General features: G+C 36.2%; 1 protein-coding gene across 4 annotated transcripts in view; it reads right to left on the reverse strand.

The window, feature by feature from the left end:
* Positions 1-4,561, reverse strand: part of LOC107666252 (interphotoreceptor matrix proteoglycan 1-like) — a 24,452-nt gene extending 19,891 nt beyond the window's left edge. For all 4 annotated transcript variants that reach the window (XM_016457470.1, XM_016457469.1, XM_016457472.1 and 1 more), the window contains exon 1: positions 4,041-4,561. In XM_016457470.1, coding sequence (XP_016312956.1) covers positions 4,041-4,107 — 67 coding nt within the window. In that variant the 5' untranslated portion in view covers positions 4,108-4,561. The remainder of the gene's footprint in view (positions 1-4,040) is intronic.
* Positions 4,562-16,607: the final 12,046 nt, after the last annotated feature.

Genomic DNA, 16,607 nt, shown 5'->3' on the forward strand with positions numbered 1-16,607 from the left:
TCGCGCCGCAACAGCTCTACACTGGACGCGACAAAGCGACCATTGCAAATCATTTTAACTTTGTGTCAGTACGTCATAAATAGAACAAGGCACCAGTTTAATGTCGGGTTTTGTGTGTTGCGTCGCGCCGCATCCAGTGTACACAGCGTCACTTATTATAATGGGTTCTACTGTATTTTGCTGCTCGCGTCCGGTGTAGACACGGTGTTTAATGTCGTTGGTGACAGCATGAAACCCACAATAAATAAATAAATAACAGAGAGAATAATAATAATAATAACAGTTATTCTGTCTATGCTATTTTTCAGTGTTTCAAGTGATGCAGGTGTTTTTTTTCCCTGTAGGTTTTTTTAATTAAAAAAGCATAAATTTTTCATAAAGTTTAGTGAAATCATTTGGTAGTCTGAGGTGGGATGGGGACTCAGGAAGGGGGGGGGCAGATTTTTAAATAGGTTTAAAGGGGGGCGCGACCAAAAAAGTTTGAGAACCACTTCTGACTCACCCCTGGTTTAAACGCTCAATTGTGAGGTTTATCATTTTATAATTTATTTTGTTTTTGTGAAAACCTGTATCTCAACTGCAAATCATTTGTTATTTCGTGGTCTACAACATGAAAGAACGTCATTATAACATGTTCATGAAAAATGTAGAAACATTGGACACAACTATGGGGCACCATTGTGCAGCAGCAAGCATCACAACAAAAAAGGAACCTCAAGGTTGATCTAGGAAAATGTGTGCAAATGTTAGGGCCCCATTCCTATATTTTGCCTGGGGCCCCCAATTCACTAAATCCGCCCCTGAGTGATCTTAATTGCGTTTGATTGAAATCACAGAATTTTTACATAAAAACCAAGCTGAAAGAAAGTCTTCAAGATTATTAAAATGAAAAAAGTCATGCTTGTAAATATAGTCATCATTGTTTTACATTTATTCAACGTATCATTCAGTAATTTTTCATTACTATTCAGTTTCAGTTTTCAGAGTTTAACTCAATTTTATGTCAGCAGTTAGGATAGTTCAGCTGTTTTTGTCCATGTAATGACAATCAATGGGGTCTAAAACAATATTGGACCCCGATGACTTTCATTGTATGAGAAAAAAAAACATTGAGACATACCTAATCAGTTATGGCCAGAGATAGCTGTTAGAGTTAACCAGCATCTGCGGTCATTGCCGTAATAGACTTACACCTGGAGTTTCACTGGTATTTACAGACTAGAGACGTTCAGGATGAATTGTCCAGATATTAGAATGACCGCAAAGCTCACTTCATTAACTTCAGTTCATGTCGTTGTCATAGTGAACATATGTAATGCAAAATGACAGTGATGCATTTAATTACTACAGTAATGAAGCATCAAACAATTTTACAGTTAATAGCTCATATCAAAATACATCTGGATATTTTTGCATCAAATGACAACAGTTCTGACTAGTTTAATAGCTTATCTCTTCAGCGGTTATAGTGTAATCTTTATAATTTCCTCTTAGATGCAACGCTCACAGATCGATTAAAAACAGTCAAATTGTTTATCCCCTCCAAATAAGATCTGAGCCACTTCAACGCCTTTTGAGAAATTGAAAGATGGTAGGTCTCTATTTCAAATCAAAGCAATGTCGTACCTTGAGGTTATTCAAAAAGCAGGGTACAGGGCCTCCATTAAAATGGGCTAAATGTTTTCAAAATAGAGTATTGAGTGATTAGCTGGTAAACTTCAGAGAGCTTCTTAAAACATTAAGCCTGGCTCAGCAAGGCTTCACTAGACCTCTGTTATTATGTTAGATTAGCTTAAGCTTAGTTAGTAGACAAGTAGTAGCGTTAGCGATATAAGTGCAGCTACAGTGGAGGCTAAACACATACGTTTGTTTTTAATGTTTTACTGGTAACTTTTAAAGCCAAATGAGTAATCTTGCTTAACAGAATCTCATAAAACATGCGATCAGACCACACTAAAACAGAATTTCTTAGTACATGATTGTGTACATGAGCAGATTTCTCTGCATAGCATAGCTACTAAAAGGTTACTGCTTTATCACGTTTGAAAATATCGTACTGCCTACACTAAACTTTACTCTAAACCTAACCAATAGTGTTAACAAAAGCACATGCAAGATAAAAACACATTTGCTGATGCAAACTTCTGTAATTTTAGTTTTTTGTTTGCCTTTTTTTTCTGCAAGATTTCTAGCATGACTCATGTTTTATGGGACTCAGAGTGCTCCAAGTCACAAGTGCAGTGATGTACCAGGTGAGCTACCGAGCAAGTTTACTACATGTTTATGTGATGCAACCATGAAAATGTAGTAGTTTGCAAATCATGAACTATAGTAAAATTGTTTTGGGATCATAGCATAGTATTGTGCAAGGAACTGCGCAAAAATAAACCTTTATTAATTGATAGCTTGTAATCATAATTTGTGTGAAAAAGGAATAAAAGTATGAGTTCTACTGTTCATTTCAATTGGAAACTGCAGTAAATTGTATTTATATGTGCTTTTTTTGGAGTTTGCAAAAATGTTTTTCTAATGAGACTATTTTGCAAATTCTACCAGTACCTGCATTATAATGGTAATTGATTTTAGTAGTGTGGTCAGTCATTTACTATAGATTCATGCAAACTACTATATGGCTATCGGAGTTGAATCTGTAACAATTACACCATTGTTTTAATTCATCTGAAACCCTGGTGTCAAATCTATGGAAGCCCATTTCCACCACTGAATAAAAAAATTAAAAAGGTAACTGCGACTTTTTATCTCGCAATTCTGACTTGTTTTTCTCAGAATTGCGTGATACAAACTCACAATTGCGAGTTAAAAAGTCATAATTGTGAGATATAAACTCGCAATTCTGAGAAATAAAGTCAGAACTGCGAGATATAAACACAATTCTGATTTTTTTTTTAAGAATTGTGAGTTTATATCTCGCAATTCTGACTTTATAAAACGCTATTGTGAGTTATAAAGTCAGAATTGTGAGATAAAAAAACTTGCAATTCTGAGAACATATCAGTCTTTTCCCCCCCTCAAAATTGGACTTTAACTCGCAATTGCGAGTTTATATCACGCAATTCTGACTTTATAACTCGCAATTGTGCGTTTATATCATGCAATTCTGAGAAAAAAAGTCCGAATTGTGAGTTTATATCTCACAATTCTGACTTTATATCTCGCAATTATTCAGTGGCAGAAACAGATTCCATACAAATCAGATTGGACCTTCAGTCTAATTATTTTGATCACACACAAAAGATGCCCTGTTCTAGTGCCACATGTGGCCCAATTTAGAGATGTTTGTGGTGGAAGACAGTGAGCTGATCGCTCAGAGATACAGGGGTCTCAACAATGTGTTTCTGGGTCACAAAACATCTGACCACATCTGTTAAATAGCAAATGAGCAGATGTAGGGCCAGTGGTGCAATTTCTCAAAGATAAACCAGGGTGACTGATTTGATCATGTGTCCCGCTGCTGTCTATGAGCCTGCCGAGCACATGTGCAGACATGAGGGGCGGCGATGCTAATTGAGCTGTACTTCTGAAGCGATGAACGAGGCCCCACAGCAAAGCTACAAGCCAGAAAAGATTAGCGTTCCACACAACCACAAACAGAATGCCTTTTGTTTCTCTCTGCTAATGAATGGAGTTTCTGAACGCTGTAGCCAGACTAGAAGCATTCAGAACCCGCATGAAATGTTAGTGAAACGCACTTTTCCAGCATATTGTGCCAAAAAGGAAGCGATAATGGCATGCTTGCCAGAAAAATGTGATCAAATGATTTGTCATTTTTTTTGTTTTTCTTCTTTCTTTGTTTTGCATAAGAAAAATCTTTGGGTTTCTTTTATGTCCTTGCAAATTGGCTCCTAAAATATTTAAAAGCTCATTCGATCACCGAGGGCAGAAAATGCTATTGTGTGAGGAATCGCACAGGCTGTAGTCGCTCTGAGGCATTGTACATTACTAGATGTCCTGTTTTTGCTCAATTATAGGACTTTGTTTAAATAAAACAGGATTAGAATGGCATTCAAACACCAGCTTACCTTTTATTCTAGTGGCTTGGAGGGTAAACAAGAACAGAATGAGGAATAATCCTGTTTTCAATGGCATGTTGCAGTAGATTATGTCCTTTTGGATGTAAAGTTGTAAAGAAAAGACAGTCCGTATCGACTTATCTCACATCCGAGGGTGAAAGAGTTCATTTCCATTGACTATGTGTCCAGGCTTCCATGGACGGGGCTGTTTGTGGGCACTGCTGTAAGTTGGGTGGTATTCCTGACAGATGGTGCAGATTCTTGGGTACAGATTTGGTCTCAAGTGTGTGAGTGGGTTGAAGATGCTCTGCAGGGTATGAGGGGAGTGATGAGGTTAAAAACTCTGCCTCTTTTTCTAGACTAATCTGTTTACCTCTCTCTGACTCCTAATCCCCGTGGGCCCATGTGGTGAACTATCCTCATCCTGTTAGTAGCCTTCTGGGCCAGCATCTGCTAGCCTTCTTGCTTCAGTCACAAGCCACTCGACTTGCCTACTTGTTCTGTTTCCAATCCGACCGATACCCATCTCTCTCAGTCTGGCCCACTCGACACAAGTTTCTCAGCCCTCTGCCAGCTTTTGTGGCTGCCAAGCTGAAACGCTGTATTCTACTCCCCCTGTTTGGGACAGCAAGCTCTGCCCTTTCTCTGATCATGGGGCCAGATCTGTGTACTGAGCGAGTGTTGTCATACCCTTGTGGTGCATGTTAGTCCCCAGGCCTACTGCTTGAACTGGGAAGAGGATTACACACACCCTGCTTATTAAATTTCATAGCCATAAATAAGTCTCCGCAGCTCAAAATCCATTCAAGACCTTCCACAGCACTGGACCGTGCACGTTGAACTTCCAACTTTCAAGAGATAATGAGAACAGGCTGGTGGCCGTTTGTAACCAGCAGAAACCCCTCTGGAAATAAGAATTTGAATCATTTTTTACATAGTTAAGGCTCTGAATAAAGCTGCTCATTTTGCTTGTGGCCTGAAAAACAAAACAAAACAAAAAAAAAACCTCTCTTCTGCACTGCATCTTGAAGTGTGGCTTTAAATTTATATAAGGACTAAAAAACAAACTACTACTAATTTTATATATGTATATGTTAAATTTAAAAAAGCATCAAACAAAACTACAAACAGGATAGTTTTTAATAAGCTGTATTAAATCGAATAAAAAATTAAATTGTATATATCTTAAAAGATCAAGGTTGAGAAATATTGAAATTTACCATGGTAAAATATGTTTTCTACCAAAGGCCCGTAGTTACATCAGTTATTGCTATTACTTTAAAGTCATAGTAAATTATTTTATTTTTTATTGTGCCAACATTATTATTTTGCCATCAAAATGTTCTAGTAATGGTTGCAGTTCCAAAATTCTGAGACCACTAATGAATATACTTTTTCTGCACTTTTTTGTTGTTGTTGTAATTTTCTGATTTTCCACTGCAAATTGTATATTCATCAGAATAATATGAAACGATCAGTTAACATGAATTTTTCTGAATGTCTTTGGTATATCGCTCTTTTTCTTTTAAAAACAGCATGAACTCAACTATGGTCACCTCAAGATAAAGTGTAAAACCTAATGTTCCAAAATAATTTAATAAAGATCTAAAGAACATATTGGTCTTCAATGGAAGTAAGAACAATAAATCAGTCAATGTCACAAACTACCTACTTATTTGATTAGTGACTTATGAATAGTGCAGAATCTTAAATATTTCATATTTATTTTTATGTCATGATGTTTCTTTTTCAAAATATTTAAAATTCTTTCAGCTTATTTCCTACTTTAAATCAGGTTTTAAAATTCATTTAATTTTCAAATTTAGACCCCAGATTTTCAATATGGTCTGTGACTTATTAGACAGTTGGACCCCATTGAACATTCAGGACACCCTGACCAGCTGCTTTCATTTTCTGCTTTTAAAACAGAATTAGAGGAAAATCCTATTCTGACTAATAACCGCAGCTCAATGACAAATCTCTGCAATGCGGTTTTCAAATTCACCTGTCCAATAGTGGAGTTAATTCATCTATCTTGATGGCAGGAACAGTCCAGGGATATAGTACGGACAATACTTATGCGGTAATGCAAGAAAGTCAGGAAAATCAGTCGGCCGACCTTTCTACGTTGCAAAGCAGGCTGACCTTCTCACCTATGCTAATGAGTTCCATCACTGACCAATCAAAAGGGTGAACTTCAATTAACCTGGAGTGAGTGACTGTCCAGGCAGCTGTCTGGAGTCAGCACATCTCTCCTGCGACAGAACACTCTCCTCCGTGTGTCCTCTGACAGGGCTTTATATTGATGGATGACAGTGACTGACTGAATTGTCACTGTCATAATCCCTGGATACAGCTCTCATTATTTTGCCCCATGCTGCGTGACATACATATGATCCGTTCATCTTTGCATGTGAGATCTTCCAAAGTTGTTCAACATAAATCCCTTAGATGAGATCTTTTTTTTTTTTGAGTAGATACACATCTTTCTAGGCTTGGCTAGTTATGTTGTTTTTTCCTCAATTTCTTAGGCAGTTTTGAACTTAATATTTGATTGCAGTTGTGCTCTTCCTTATACATTTGACATAATGTGTATTTGAAAACTTATTTTATTTTATTTTGTATATAAAAGAGAAACTTTTATTTTGAGCTAGTTTCCAAGGCAACATTTCTCATTCTCATTTAGTTTAACTTAATACTAAAATAACCGAAATTCAAACTGAAAGAAAAATAAAAACAAAAAGCTATAAAGATATGTATAAAAATGTAAAAATGACAAAAACTCACAACAAAATGAATACATCTTGATGCAAACAGAAAGTATAAAAACTAACTAAATATTAATAGAAACTATAATAGTATCTCAATTACACTAAAATAACTCTGTCTTATATTTTTGACAGAATTATTATTTTTTTTTAAGTATTTGACAGCTTTATTTTATTTTATTTTGACTTAAACCCTTGCCTCAGTCTCTTTTATATATTTGACAACCAATTTTTATTTTGTTTTATTTATAAGCATATGTTGAAGATCTTCATCTGCTGCTTAGGATTTAAGGTAATTATGATCTCCAGCTATGGTTTAATCTAAAAAGAAAGCAGCACCATATGAGAAAAGGTCCTCTAGGCTTATTTTAGCAAAAATGATTATATTATAATTGTGTTATATTGTGTGATGGGCAGCTTCTCTTGACAGATGTGGCCGATTCTGTCATACATTGAGCTTTTGCGGCTCCAGGCTTCTCCTATGGGTGGTTGTGGGTATTGCTTTGGCTGGAGATTGAGCTCATGTCATGACTGAGTTATCAAACTCAACCTACTTATTTTGCAATGCACATTCGAATAGTGTTTTCAGATACTCTGTGATTGATTGAGCCCTTCTTGTCGGCAAAAGTGGGTGAGACGAAGAAAATCAATCACGTTATTGAGCTCAATATGTCATACATGCAATGAAAAGATCACACAGACCGAACACAAGATTGTGAGACTTGTATAGATCTGGTTTTATAAATGATTTGAAACCACCAGGGGGCAAACTTTAATTAAATTAAACCTTTTGTGTATGTGTATGTGTATTTGTATATTTAACAGAAAAACAAATCATTTAGCATACATTCCTGCCTGTTGTAGATCTCCATTACGGAACTAGATTGATTCATGGTAGAAATACTTTTCTCTGGTGTTCAGTTTATAAACGCATCACATATAAGTTTATATAAGCGTACAGTGAATACAGTGCGTATGTGATATATTATGTTCGAGCTCATGTCATATCTGAGGAAAGAAGTCATTGAAATGCACTTTCACTCGAGCCATTAGTGAATAGCAACTCTGATTGCTTAGATAAATGGCCGGCTGTCTAGAGTACATGCAAGGTGAATTGTAAACGGTGGAAATTGCCCTGAATATGGCCATCTGTTCTGAAAATGAGAAGCATAATAGATGCTGTTACAGTGACCATAGACTGACATCGGCATGAACTGCGCTGAAGTCACAGAAATCTCCTGTTTTCAAACAAGCCATCACACGGCCTTGCAAAATGCTTTTTCCAGCGGTATATTTATGACTGTGCACAGTGAAGCCACTCTAAATCTATATGTGCTATGAAGAGCCGAGATGTGCTGCCCCCAGGAAACTTCAGCAGACCAGAGTAATGACTCTGTGCTATGGAGAGAAGAATTTCAAATCTGACTCTCACTCCTAGCAGACCGAATTCAGCGTCCTTGAAGATTTCATGTCATGAACTAATGCAGAGTCATTGACCAAATGACATTTCTACATGCTGGTGTAACATAATGACAGTAGAGTGTTTACCGAAGCCTATCATATTTAATTTATTTTAATACCATCGTTCTGGTTGCTTAGCCATTGCGGTTTTATTATGAACAGAAAGTTAGACTGAACTGACATCGTTTTTCCAAAAAGTGAATGGGAAAGTCTTAAGTATCTATAGCCAAACATACTTGAGTAAAAGTAAAAAAAAACTGAATGATGAAAGTAAGAGACGGTAGAGATTTTCACATTAAAGTAACTTTGATGCTCTAAAAGGAACCTGTTCAGGCGCAGATTTCTCATGTGTAAACCACCTGTCTGGTGAACGTTAAAATCAGCTTTATAGTAGTTTGACTGTTTATTATACAGTAGTAGTTTAATATAGTAGTGGTGAGACAAATCTATTTACAAGGACAAATTACCATAGTTATGGCTGTTTGCATTTTACATTTGAAGATTTTGAAATTACACATAATGATTTGTACCTATATACTATCGGAATCGGTATCGGAGGCGAAAAAGGCAGATCGGAGCATCCCTAGTGATCGGCCTCAAAAATCCGGATCGGAGCACACGCAGCCATTACTCCAGTCTTCATTGTCACATAATCCTTCAGAAATCATTCTAATATGATGATTTGGTACTGAATCAATGTTTATCAATGTTGAAAACAGTTGTTTTGCTTGATATTTTAGTGGAAACTATCATACTTTTTCAGAATTATTTGATGAATAGAAAGTTCAAAAGAACAGCATTTATTTTAAATTGATAATGTCACAAAATGCCTCCTCATTTCAGAACACCACCGCACACCACTGAGATATATATATTTACAGGATGCATAATGTAATAGTTACTTTCTACTTTTAATGATGAAAAAAATTAAAAACTTATTTGAAAGTATAAATTCCTTTGAATAAAACATACAGTACTGGGTTATTATTCTAATATCACTTGTTTGCATTTGTCCAGAAAGCACTTCTTATCTAGCTAATAGCATTCCAAATTGTTTGCTTACCATCTGTTGATCGCAATGGTCTCATATGCAACGCTAAAGCACTTTTGCAAGTCACTCTGCATAAAAGCATCTGCTAAATGCCTTAATGTAAAAGTATAGAAATGAAGTGCAATTACTCAAGTACTTTATACCCCTGCATAAGAGTCAGTTTTCTCAGAATAGAAGCGCTGGTTTGCTGGTTATGTTGCAGCACTGAAACTGCTACACATCATATGTTTAATGGAGGAATATATTTCCCCTGATACTGCATGCTTACTAAGGTAGACCAAAACTTAGCTTTCCATAAATGAGCATGTTTCAAATCTCTGAGACATAATTATATCTATGAATGTCACATCATTTATCCTGATAAGAAAAAAAAAAACACAATCTCCCCATGGACATGATTTGCAGAAGCTCTTACAATTATTGAGATGCATTAGGGGATATTTTTTTCTGCCATGCAATGCAAGTATAGACATTTTTATTTCATAGATTTATGTAACAAATAACCCTGCTGAAAAACAAAGAAAATCTTTAGAGCAAAAACAAAATGCAAAATGGACCTCATCTACTTTGATGACATTCTACATGTGGTATTAAAAGTCACCCCATTTGTCATAACTTGAAGTCAGTGTTGTTTGATGTAATTATTGCAATATTCTTCTTCTTTTTTTTTTTTTTTTGCAACTGTAATAATTTAAAGGGATAGTTCACCCCCAAATTAATATTTGATCATTTACTCACCCTCAAGTTGTTCCAAAACTGTGTGAATTTCTTTCTTATTGAACACAAAAGAGGATACTCTGTAACCAAACCATTTTCGATAGCCATTGACTTTCATAGTATTTTTTTTCCATACAATGAAAGTCAATGGCTACCAGCAGCTGTTTAGTAACCAACATTCTTCAAAATATCTCATTTTGCGTTCAGCAGAAGAAAGAAATTCATGCAGGTTTGGAACAAGTTGAAGATGAGTAAATTATATAGATTTTTGGGTGAACTATCCCTATAAGAATCAACATTTCAATAACACAAAATGGTCAAAACCTATAATCTGAATATCAACTATGGTTGTTACAGCTTTGTCTACAATCATTTCACATTTGATCCGTTATGCTAACCACGTTAAAAATCAAGTCTCTTTGCTATGCAGTGACGCACAGGCACAATCAGAATTGCTGACGCTGCCAAACCATCGATGTGAAGGGATTATTGCGTGATTATAAGGATGACCACTACATTTTATATGTAAATGTTTGTAAATGAAGAGCAGATATTAATTTACCCATCATGCTGACTTCCTGTGTGAGCATTTTCCCCCAGATTTGATATCCTATTTTTATATCCCTATCTCTATATTGTGTCTTCAGCTGTTAATTAATGGCATCGCATAAGAAAGCGCTAATTCGCTAATAGAGATGAAACGACTTTAAAATCTCTCTAAACAGTGAGACGGCAGACAGGCTAGACTCTCGCAGATTATATAACACATTATTTGCAAAGTCTCTGCTCATTTGAGACAAGATTGTGCCATTTCAAATGTCAAAATATCCTTGAGAAAGATAAGATGCATGCTATACGGAATGCTTAAAAGTGGAATAGTCATTAAAAGTGCTTGAATAATGTGGCATTCACGACGTCGCTTCACAGATGCCGACGTTACGGAGCGGACTTCCTTCCTAAAGCGTATGAATGTCAGACGTCAAGATGAAGACCTCTGTCAGAGGAGTCTGTTTCCTCTGAATCTGAGCGAGTGTTTGGATCACAATTAATCACTTTTTGTCTTGACATTTACTGAACTGATGATTGCTGTCTGTTATGGACCATGTAGAAATATAATGGATTAATGGCCTGTGCTAAACTCATTATCTGGATAGCATTAGTAAGACAAATGCCTAAATGTTTCCTGACTTTGAACATACCTCAAATATTTCCTCCCTCCATACTTCCTTTAGTGAAATTAATAATCCTGAGGTAAATAATGCAGAGGCGCAGCAAAGATATAAAGCAATAAAATAGTATAAGGCTGATAATAAGCCACTCCAACAAGTAAACACAGCTATCTGTCAATCTCAAGGAATGGCATTTGGAGAAAAAAATAATAATATTACTGCAGCAAGCAGAAAACGAGCTGTACATGCAGGCATTTTTGCAAAGGATCAGCTTAGACATTGATTTTCTGTATAAATGCCTGCAAGTGCATTGTTCTTTTCACAGGGTTCAGATATTGGAACGTTACAACCTTTCCAAGATGAGGTTTATGAACTATATCTGGATGTCTCAGTTTTTTAACCATATGTGTTTACTCCATGCAGATATGCTCAGGGAAAAATACATATTTATTAAAGACTGGATAAGGCATGACACATGATTGACGTAGAGGTGTGATCTATAGCTGAGGATGAGCAGGTAGAACTACGTATGGAGACTGATATGTGTTCTTAAAGAGATACTTCGCCCATAAATGACAATTTTGTTGTCATTTAATCTTGTCAGTGTAATAACTCTAAAAATATAATCTTTTCAAGCTATATGGTAGCTTTGTGTGAGGAACCGACCTACATTTATGGTTTGGCATTATTTGTCACTGGTGTCTTGATACCATTTGTGAATGTAAGTGAATGTACAATAAATCCATTCACTCCTTTTTTTAATCCCCCAAAAACCTAAACAGTCTCAATTATCAAGGCGTTTTGATTTTCTGAGCAGTATGATGTCATACTGCTTAGGCCCCGCCCACGACCGTTGACAGACTGTCCCGTATTAGTATATTTCCGCCCTCAGCCAGTTGTATGCTGTTTTCTCCCAGCTCGAGCAGCTGTAGCGACAACAATGTCTCATAAGCAATGCAGATGTTTTGTAGTTGGATGTAAAAGTGAACATAAGAGTCTTCATTTTCTCCTGACACCAGAGCCACTGAGGATGCAGTGAATTCGTTTTTTGTTTTTGATGGTAATGCGCCACAGAATACACAAACAATGGAAGAGAGGGGGAGGGTGAGCAGTAGGTCATTATCATTTAAAGAGACATGCACCGAAACGGCTCGCTGTGAAGGTAAAAAGGGTGTCGTTTTACACGACCATTGAGGAATTTTATGTTGCAGACATTTCATGAAGACCTAAAATAATCATACCAACTTGTGGAAAATGGGCATCCGATGTCCCCTTTAAGTAATTTTAAGCATATTTAAGCATTATATTTCTATAATATACAGTGGGTACGGAAAGTATTCAGACCCCCTTAAATTTTTCACTCTTTGTTATATTGCAACACAAAGCTATTGCAGGGCTTCAGATAACTTGGCATGTAGTCAGAGGCGGCCAAAGTACACAACTCCATTACTTGAGTGAAAGTACAGATACTGCTGGTCAAATATCACTCCATTACAAGTAAAAGTTGTAAAGACAGATTTTTACTTAAGTAAAAGTACAGAAGTACTTGCTTTTAAAAGTACTTAAGTACCAAAAGTAAATTTCCTTTTTTGTGTCTTAGTAAATCATGCGCATGATTTATTTTGTATTTTTTCTTGCATGTCATGTGCGGGGCTCCGTACAAAGCTGCTACATTGTAACGACTTTCTGCTTTGACGATCTTGATAGAAATGTAGTGGAGTGAAAAGTACAATATTTGTCTTTCAAATGTAGTGAAGTTAAAGTCATAAGTTCCCAGAAAAAATAATACTCAAGTAAAGTACAGATACTCAAAAAGTGTACTTAAGTACAATACTCAAGTAAATGTACTTGGTTACTGTCCGCCTCTGCATGTAGTGCACAAGTCGTATGGACATCTTTTATTGTCCATTTTTTGGTTGTTTTGGGAAGTTGATTATTCCATTATAATTGTATGAAAAAGAGCAGCCAGGACATTCAGATAAACTTCTCCTTTAGTGTTCCGTGAAAGAAAGAAATTCCAGCACACTTTTATGGCATTCGTAACTACATACAGGTGCATCTCAATAAATTAGAATGTCGTGGAAAAGTTCATTTATTTCAGTAATTCAACTCAATATGATTGTCTTCTGGACAACTGTCAGATCAGTCTTCCCCATGATTGTGTAGCCTAGTGAACCAAACTGAGAGACCATTTTGAAGGCTCAGGAAACCTTTGCAGGTGTTTTGAGTTGATTAGCTGATTGGCATGTCACCATATTCTAATTTGTTGAGATAGTGAATTGGTGGGTTTTTGTTAAATGTGAGCCAAAATCATCACAATTAAAAGAACCAAAGACTTAAACTACTTCAGTCTGTGTGCATTGAATTTATTTAATACACAAGTTTCACAATTTGAGTTGAATTACTGAAATAAACGAACTTTTCCACGACATTCTAATTTGAGATGCACCTGTATTAGTGGCTATTTAATGTCTTATCTTATTTGTAGGATTAAATTTCTGTATGAATCACATCATACAAATTCATAGAATTGCTACCTTGTAAAATATTTGCCAGCGACAAATTTGAGCAGCTCATAATCAGATTTGACTAATTTAAACAATAAGCTGTGATATATGAGAAAACATGTTAACATCATTGCATAGATACATATGCTCCATTTAGCACAATTAAGGTAAAGTGTAATTGCAAAGCAGACTGATGTTTTTTCAATTGCGTAGGAACAGCTGGTGTTTAATAACAGACGAAGAAGAATATCTCCCATAAATGAAGCCTTTAGAAATGTTAATATGATGAAGGTTAATGTCCAGCAAATCTAAAAACATAAGTTCAAAGATTAATGACTGTATGCAGTAATACTGCATGGATTTTAGTAAGACTACATGTTCAGGCATACTGTATATGCAGGCCATGTGTGCAATATATGCCTGAGTGATTTGTGTGTTGATTATATCAAGGTCATATGCTATCACAGACAAGTGGTAATCATATGCCTGCAAACGAGTGTTTTTCTGTTCGCTCATGATTAATGTTCCATCCATAGAGGACATTAAGGATAAGGAGGGAAAAAATAACTTTATTTGAGATGAAACGTGCTATAACCAAATATTTCAATTTGAATCATATTAAATAGAAAACAACAAAAGAAAAACATTTAGTGACAACAACGGCTTATAACAGAAATGCAAGATTAATTTTGCATAGTATTAAATCTACTACTTTTAATGAGTTTAGAAGAAAAGATAAATGGCAAAGACAAGAGATTAAATTCAAATTAATTAAACAAGAAAACAAATAATTAACGGCTCCTCCAGGCTTGTCCAAATCATTTTATACTAATACTACTCTTGATAAAAGTCATATTAATCAGCATACTCCAAAAAGACCAATATGGCTAGGGGGAAAAAAACTAACATTTATGCCATCGTGTTGCTTGTTTTCCACCACCGTCGCTTTCTGAGGGCTAATTTGCGATTCACTGTTAAGCGGTTCTGACAGGACAGCTTACACTTATTGCGGGTGTTGGCATTCAAGCTGTAATAGTATAAAATTAGGTCTTTAAAACTCACTTCACATCAAATTCGTAGACATTACAAGGGTCTGCGCTCCAAAAACCAGTGAAAATATCAGCATGATTTTCATTTTCTTGATGATTTTCATGTCAGTTTCTAGTCCATTGGCCACCTGCTTATAAATGTCCCCAATTTCACTGGCTGCTCTTGGAGGTTTTGCAGCATGATAAGTAAATCAATATCCACCATGACTACACATACAAAGAAAGGGTTGAAGGAAACACAAGCTCATTTTGGAAAAGCAGAATTGTGGGAAATATCAAACGTGCCTTTTCGCGATATGCTGTGGCTTTGCAGTGATCCTTCCCTGTCACCTCCATATGGGCTTGATAGGTTGATATCTCCCCCTCAGCCCTTTTCTTGTGTGTCTTTGACGTATTACTCACCTCCTGCGGTAGACGTGTCATTCTCAGTTACTCAGTGATCTCTCATACTGCCAAGTGACAGATAATATGACTTATGGGTGCATAGCACAGAATTTGTGTTAGAAGTAGGTCTCAATTCACATCTAAATCTTAATGGCCTCGGGTTGGTCAGTTTAACTCTGTCTGAGGCACTCGTACTGCTGGTGATTGTATAGTGAGTACTTGACCTCAGTATAAATTCCCACTGCTTGCTTTCATCAAACAAGGACTTTTCACCAAAACACCCACATTTATGGGAGCTTGGACAATGAGAGCCACTAAAATAGATTTAGGTACAAGAATTGATCATCAGTAGGCCTGTTTTCGTTATTCAAGCATAAGATAAGCATGCACTGCTTTAAGACACATATACATATTCGCACTGTAAGACAGGATGAAAGACGTATTTAATTTGAGCACAAGCAAATGGATTACCCAACTTATTTATTAAGTTTAGGATCAGTCAGCAGCTATAGGCAGTGATCACATAAGAGCAATTTAATTGCACATTTTATAATGACAATGAAGCTTTTTACACATTTTTGCATTATTAATTAGCGACTGGTTGACCACACGCTGTCAAAGCACTATGAAATTCAAAATCATTGTAAATTCCGCTCAGTTTTGCAGGAGTAACCTACATCTACTATGTCAAACGAGGCCAACATAACAGAGTTTATTACACTCTGCTGTCTGGGATTTTTGATTTTGATTGGTCAGTCTGACTGACCGCTCATCTAGGAAACCTGTTTCCTGTGTATCTGTGCTCATGCCATCTCTACTAGTAAACTAATCAACTCGATAATCATTTCATGTCCATTTACTTATTTATTTGGTGTTGTATTTATTTATTTTTGTAATCAGTCGTGATATATGTGCAGTCAGATGGTCATTACCAGGACACAGGATCAAGGAGGCAATTTCGTATGAATTGATGTGAATCGTAGGAAAACGTATGATTTGTACAATGTTCGTTTTTCTACACAATAAGCAACTACGTGAATCTGGAGTTAATTGCTTACACAATGGCTACTGTTGCATTTTTATGGTTTCACCTCTGCACATTTTTCAGGTTTTCATCTCTATAACACATTTTTTTTCTTGTTTTGAAACAAGTGAGGAAAATGTCACTTTTTTTAACTAGTAACCAAGGCTTGGGCTGTTTCTAATCAGTTATTGGAGGAACCAAGGTTGTGTGTTTATGACCGAAAAAGTGCGAGGGAGGGAGCGCACGTGTAATTACCTGCGTCTGCTGCGGCTCTCGGCAATGTTAATAGGCAGCAGCATAATTACAAACAGCGAGGCTATTAGATTAATTAGTTAAGACCAAATCGAAATAATTTGTCATTTTGATCCTGTTTTCTGTCATTTATTTGATTGGCCGTGTATTTGTTTTGCTTCCTTTGTGCTATGCTGAAACCACCCCCCCCCCCC

Source organism: Sinocyclocheilus anshuiensis, unplaced genomic scaffold (genome assembly GCF_001515605.1).
Source record: "Sinocyclocheilus anshuiensis isolate Anshui unplaced genomic scaffold, SAMN03320099.WGS_v1.1 scaffold936, whole genome shotgun sequence".
In the NCBI taxonomy this organism is placed as follows: domain Eukaryota; kingdom Metazoa; phylum Chordata; class Actinopteri; order Cypriniformes; family Cyprinidae; genus Sinocyclocheilus; species Sinocyclocheilus anshuiensis.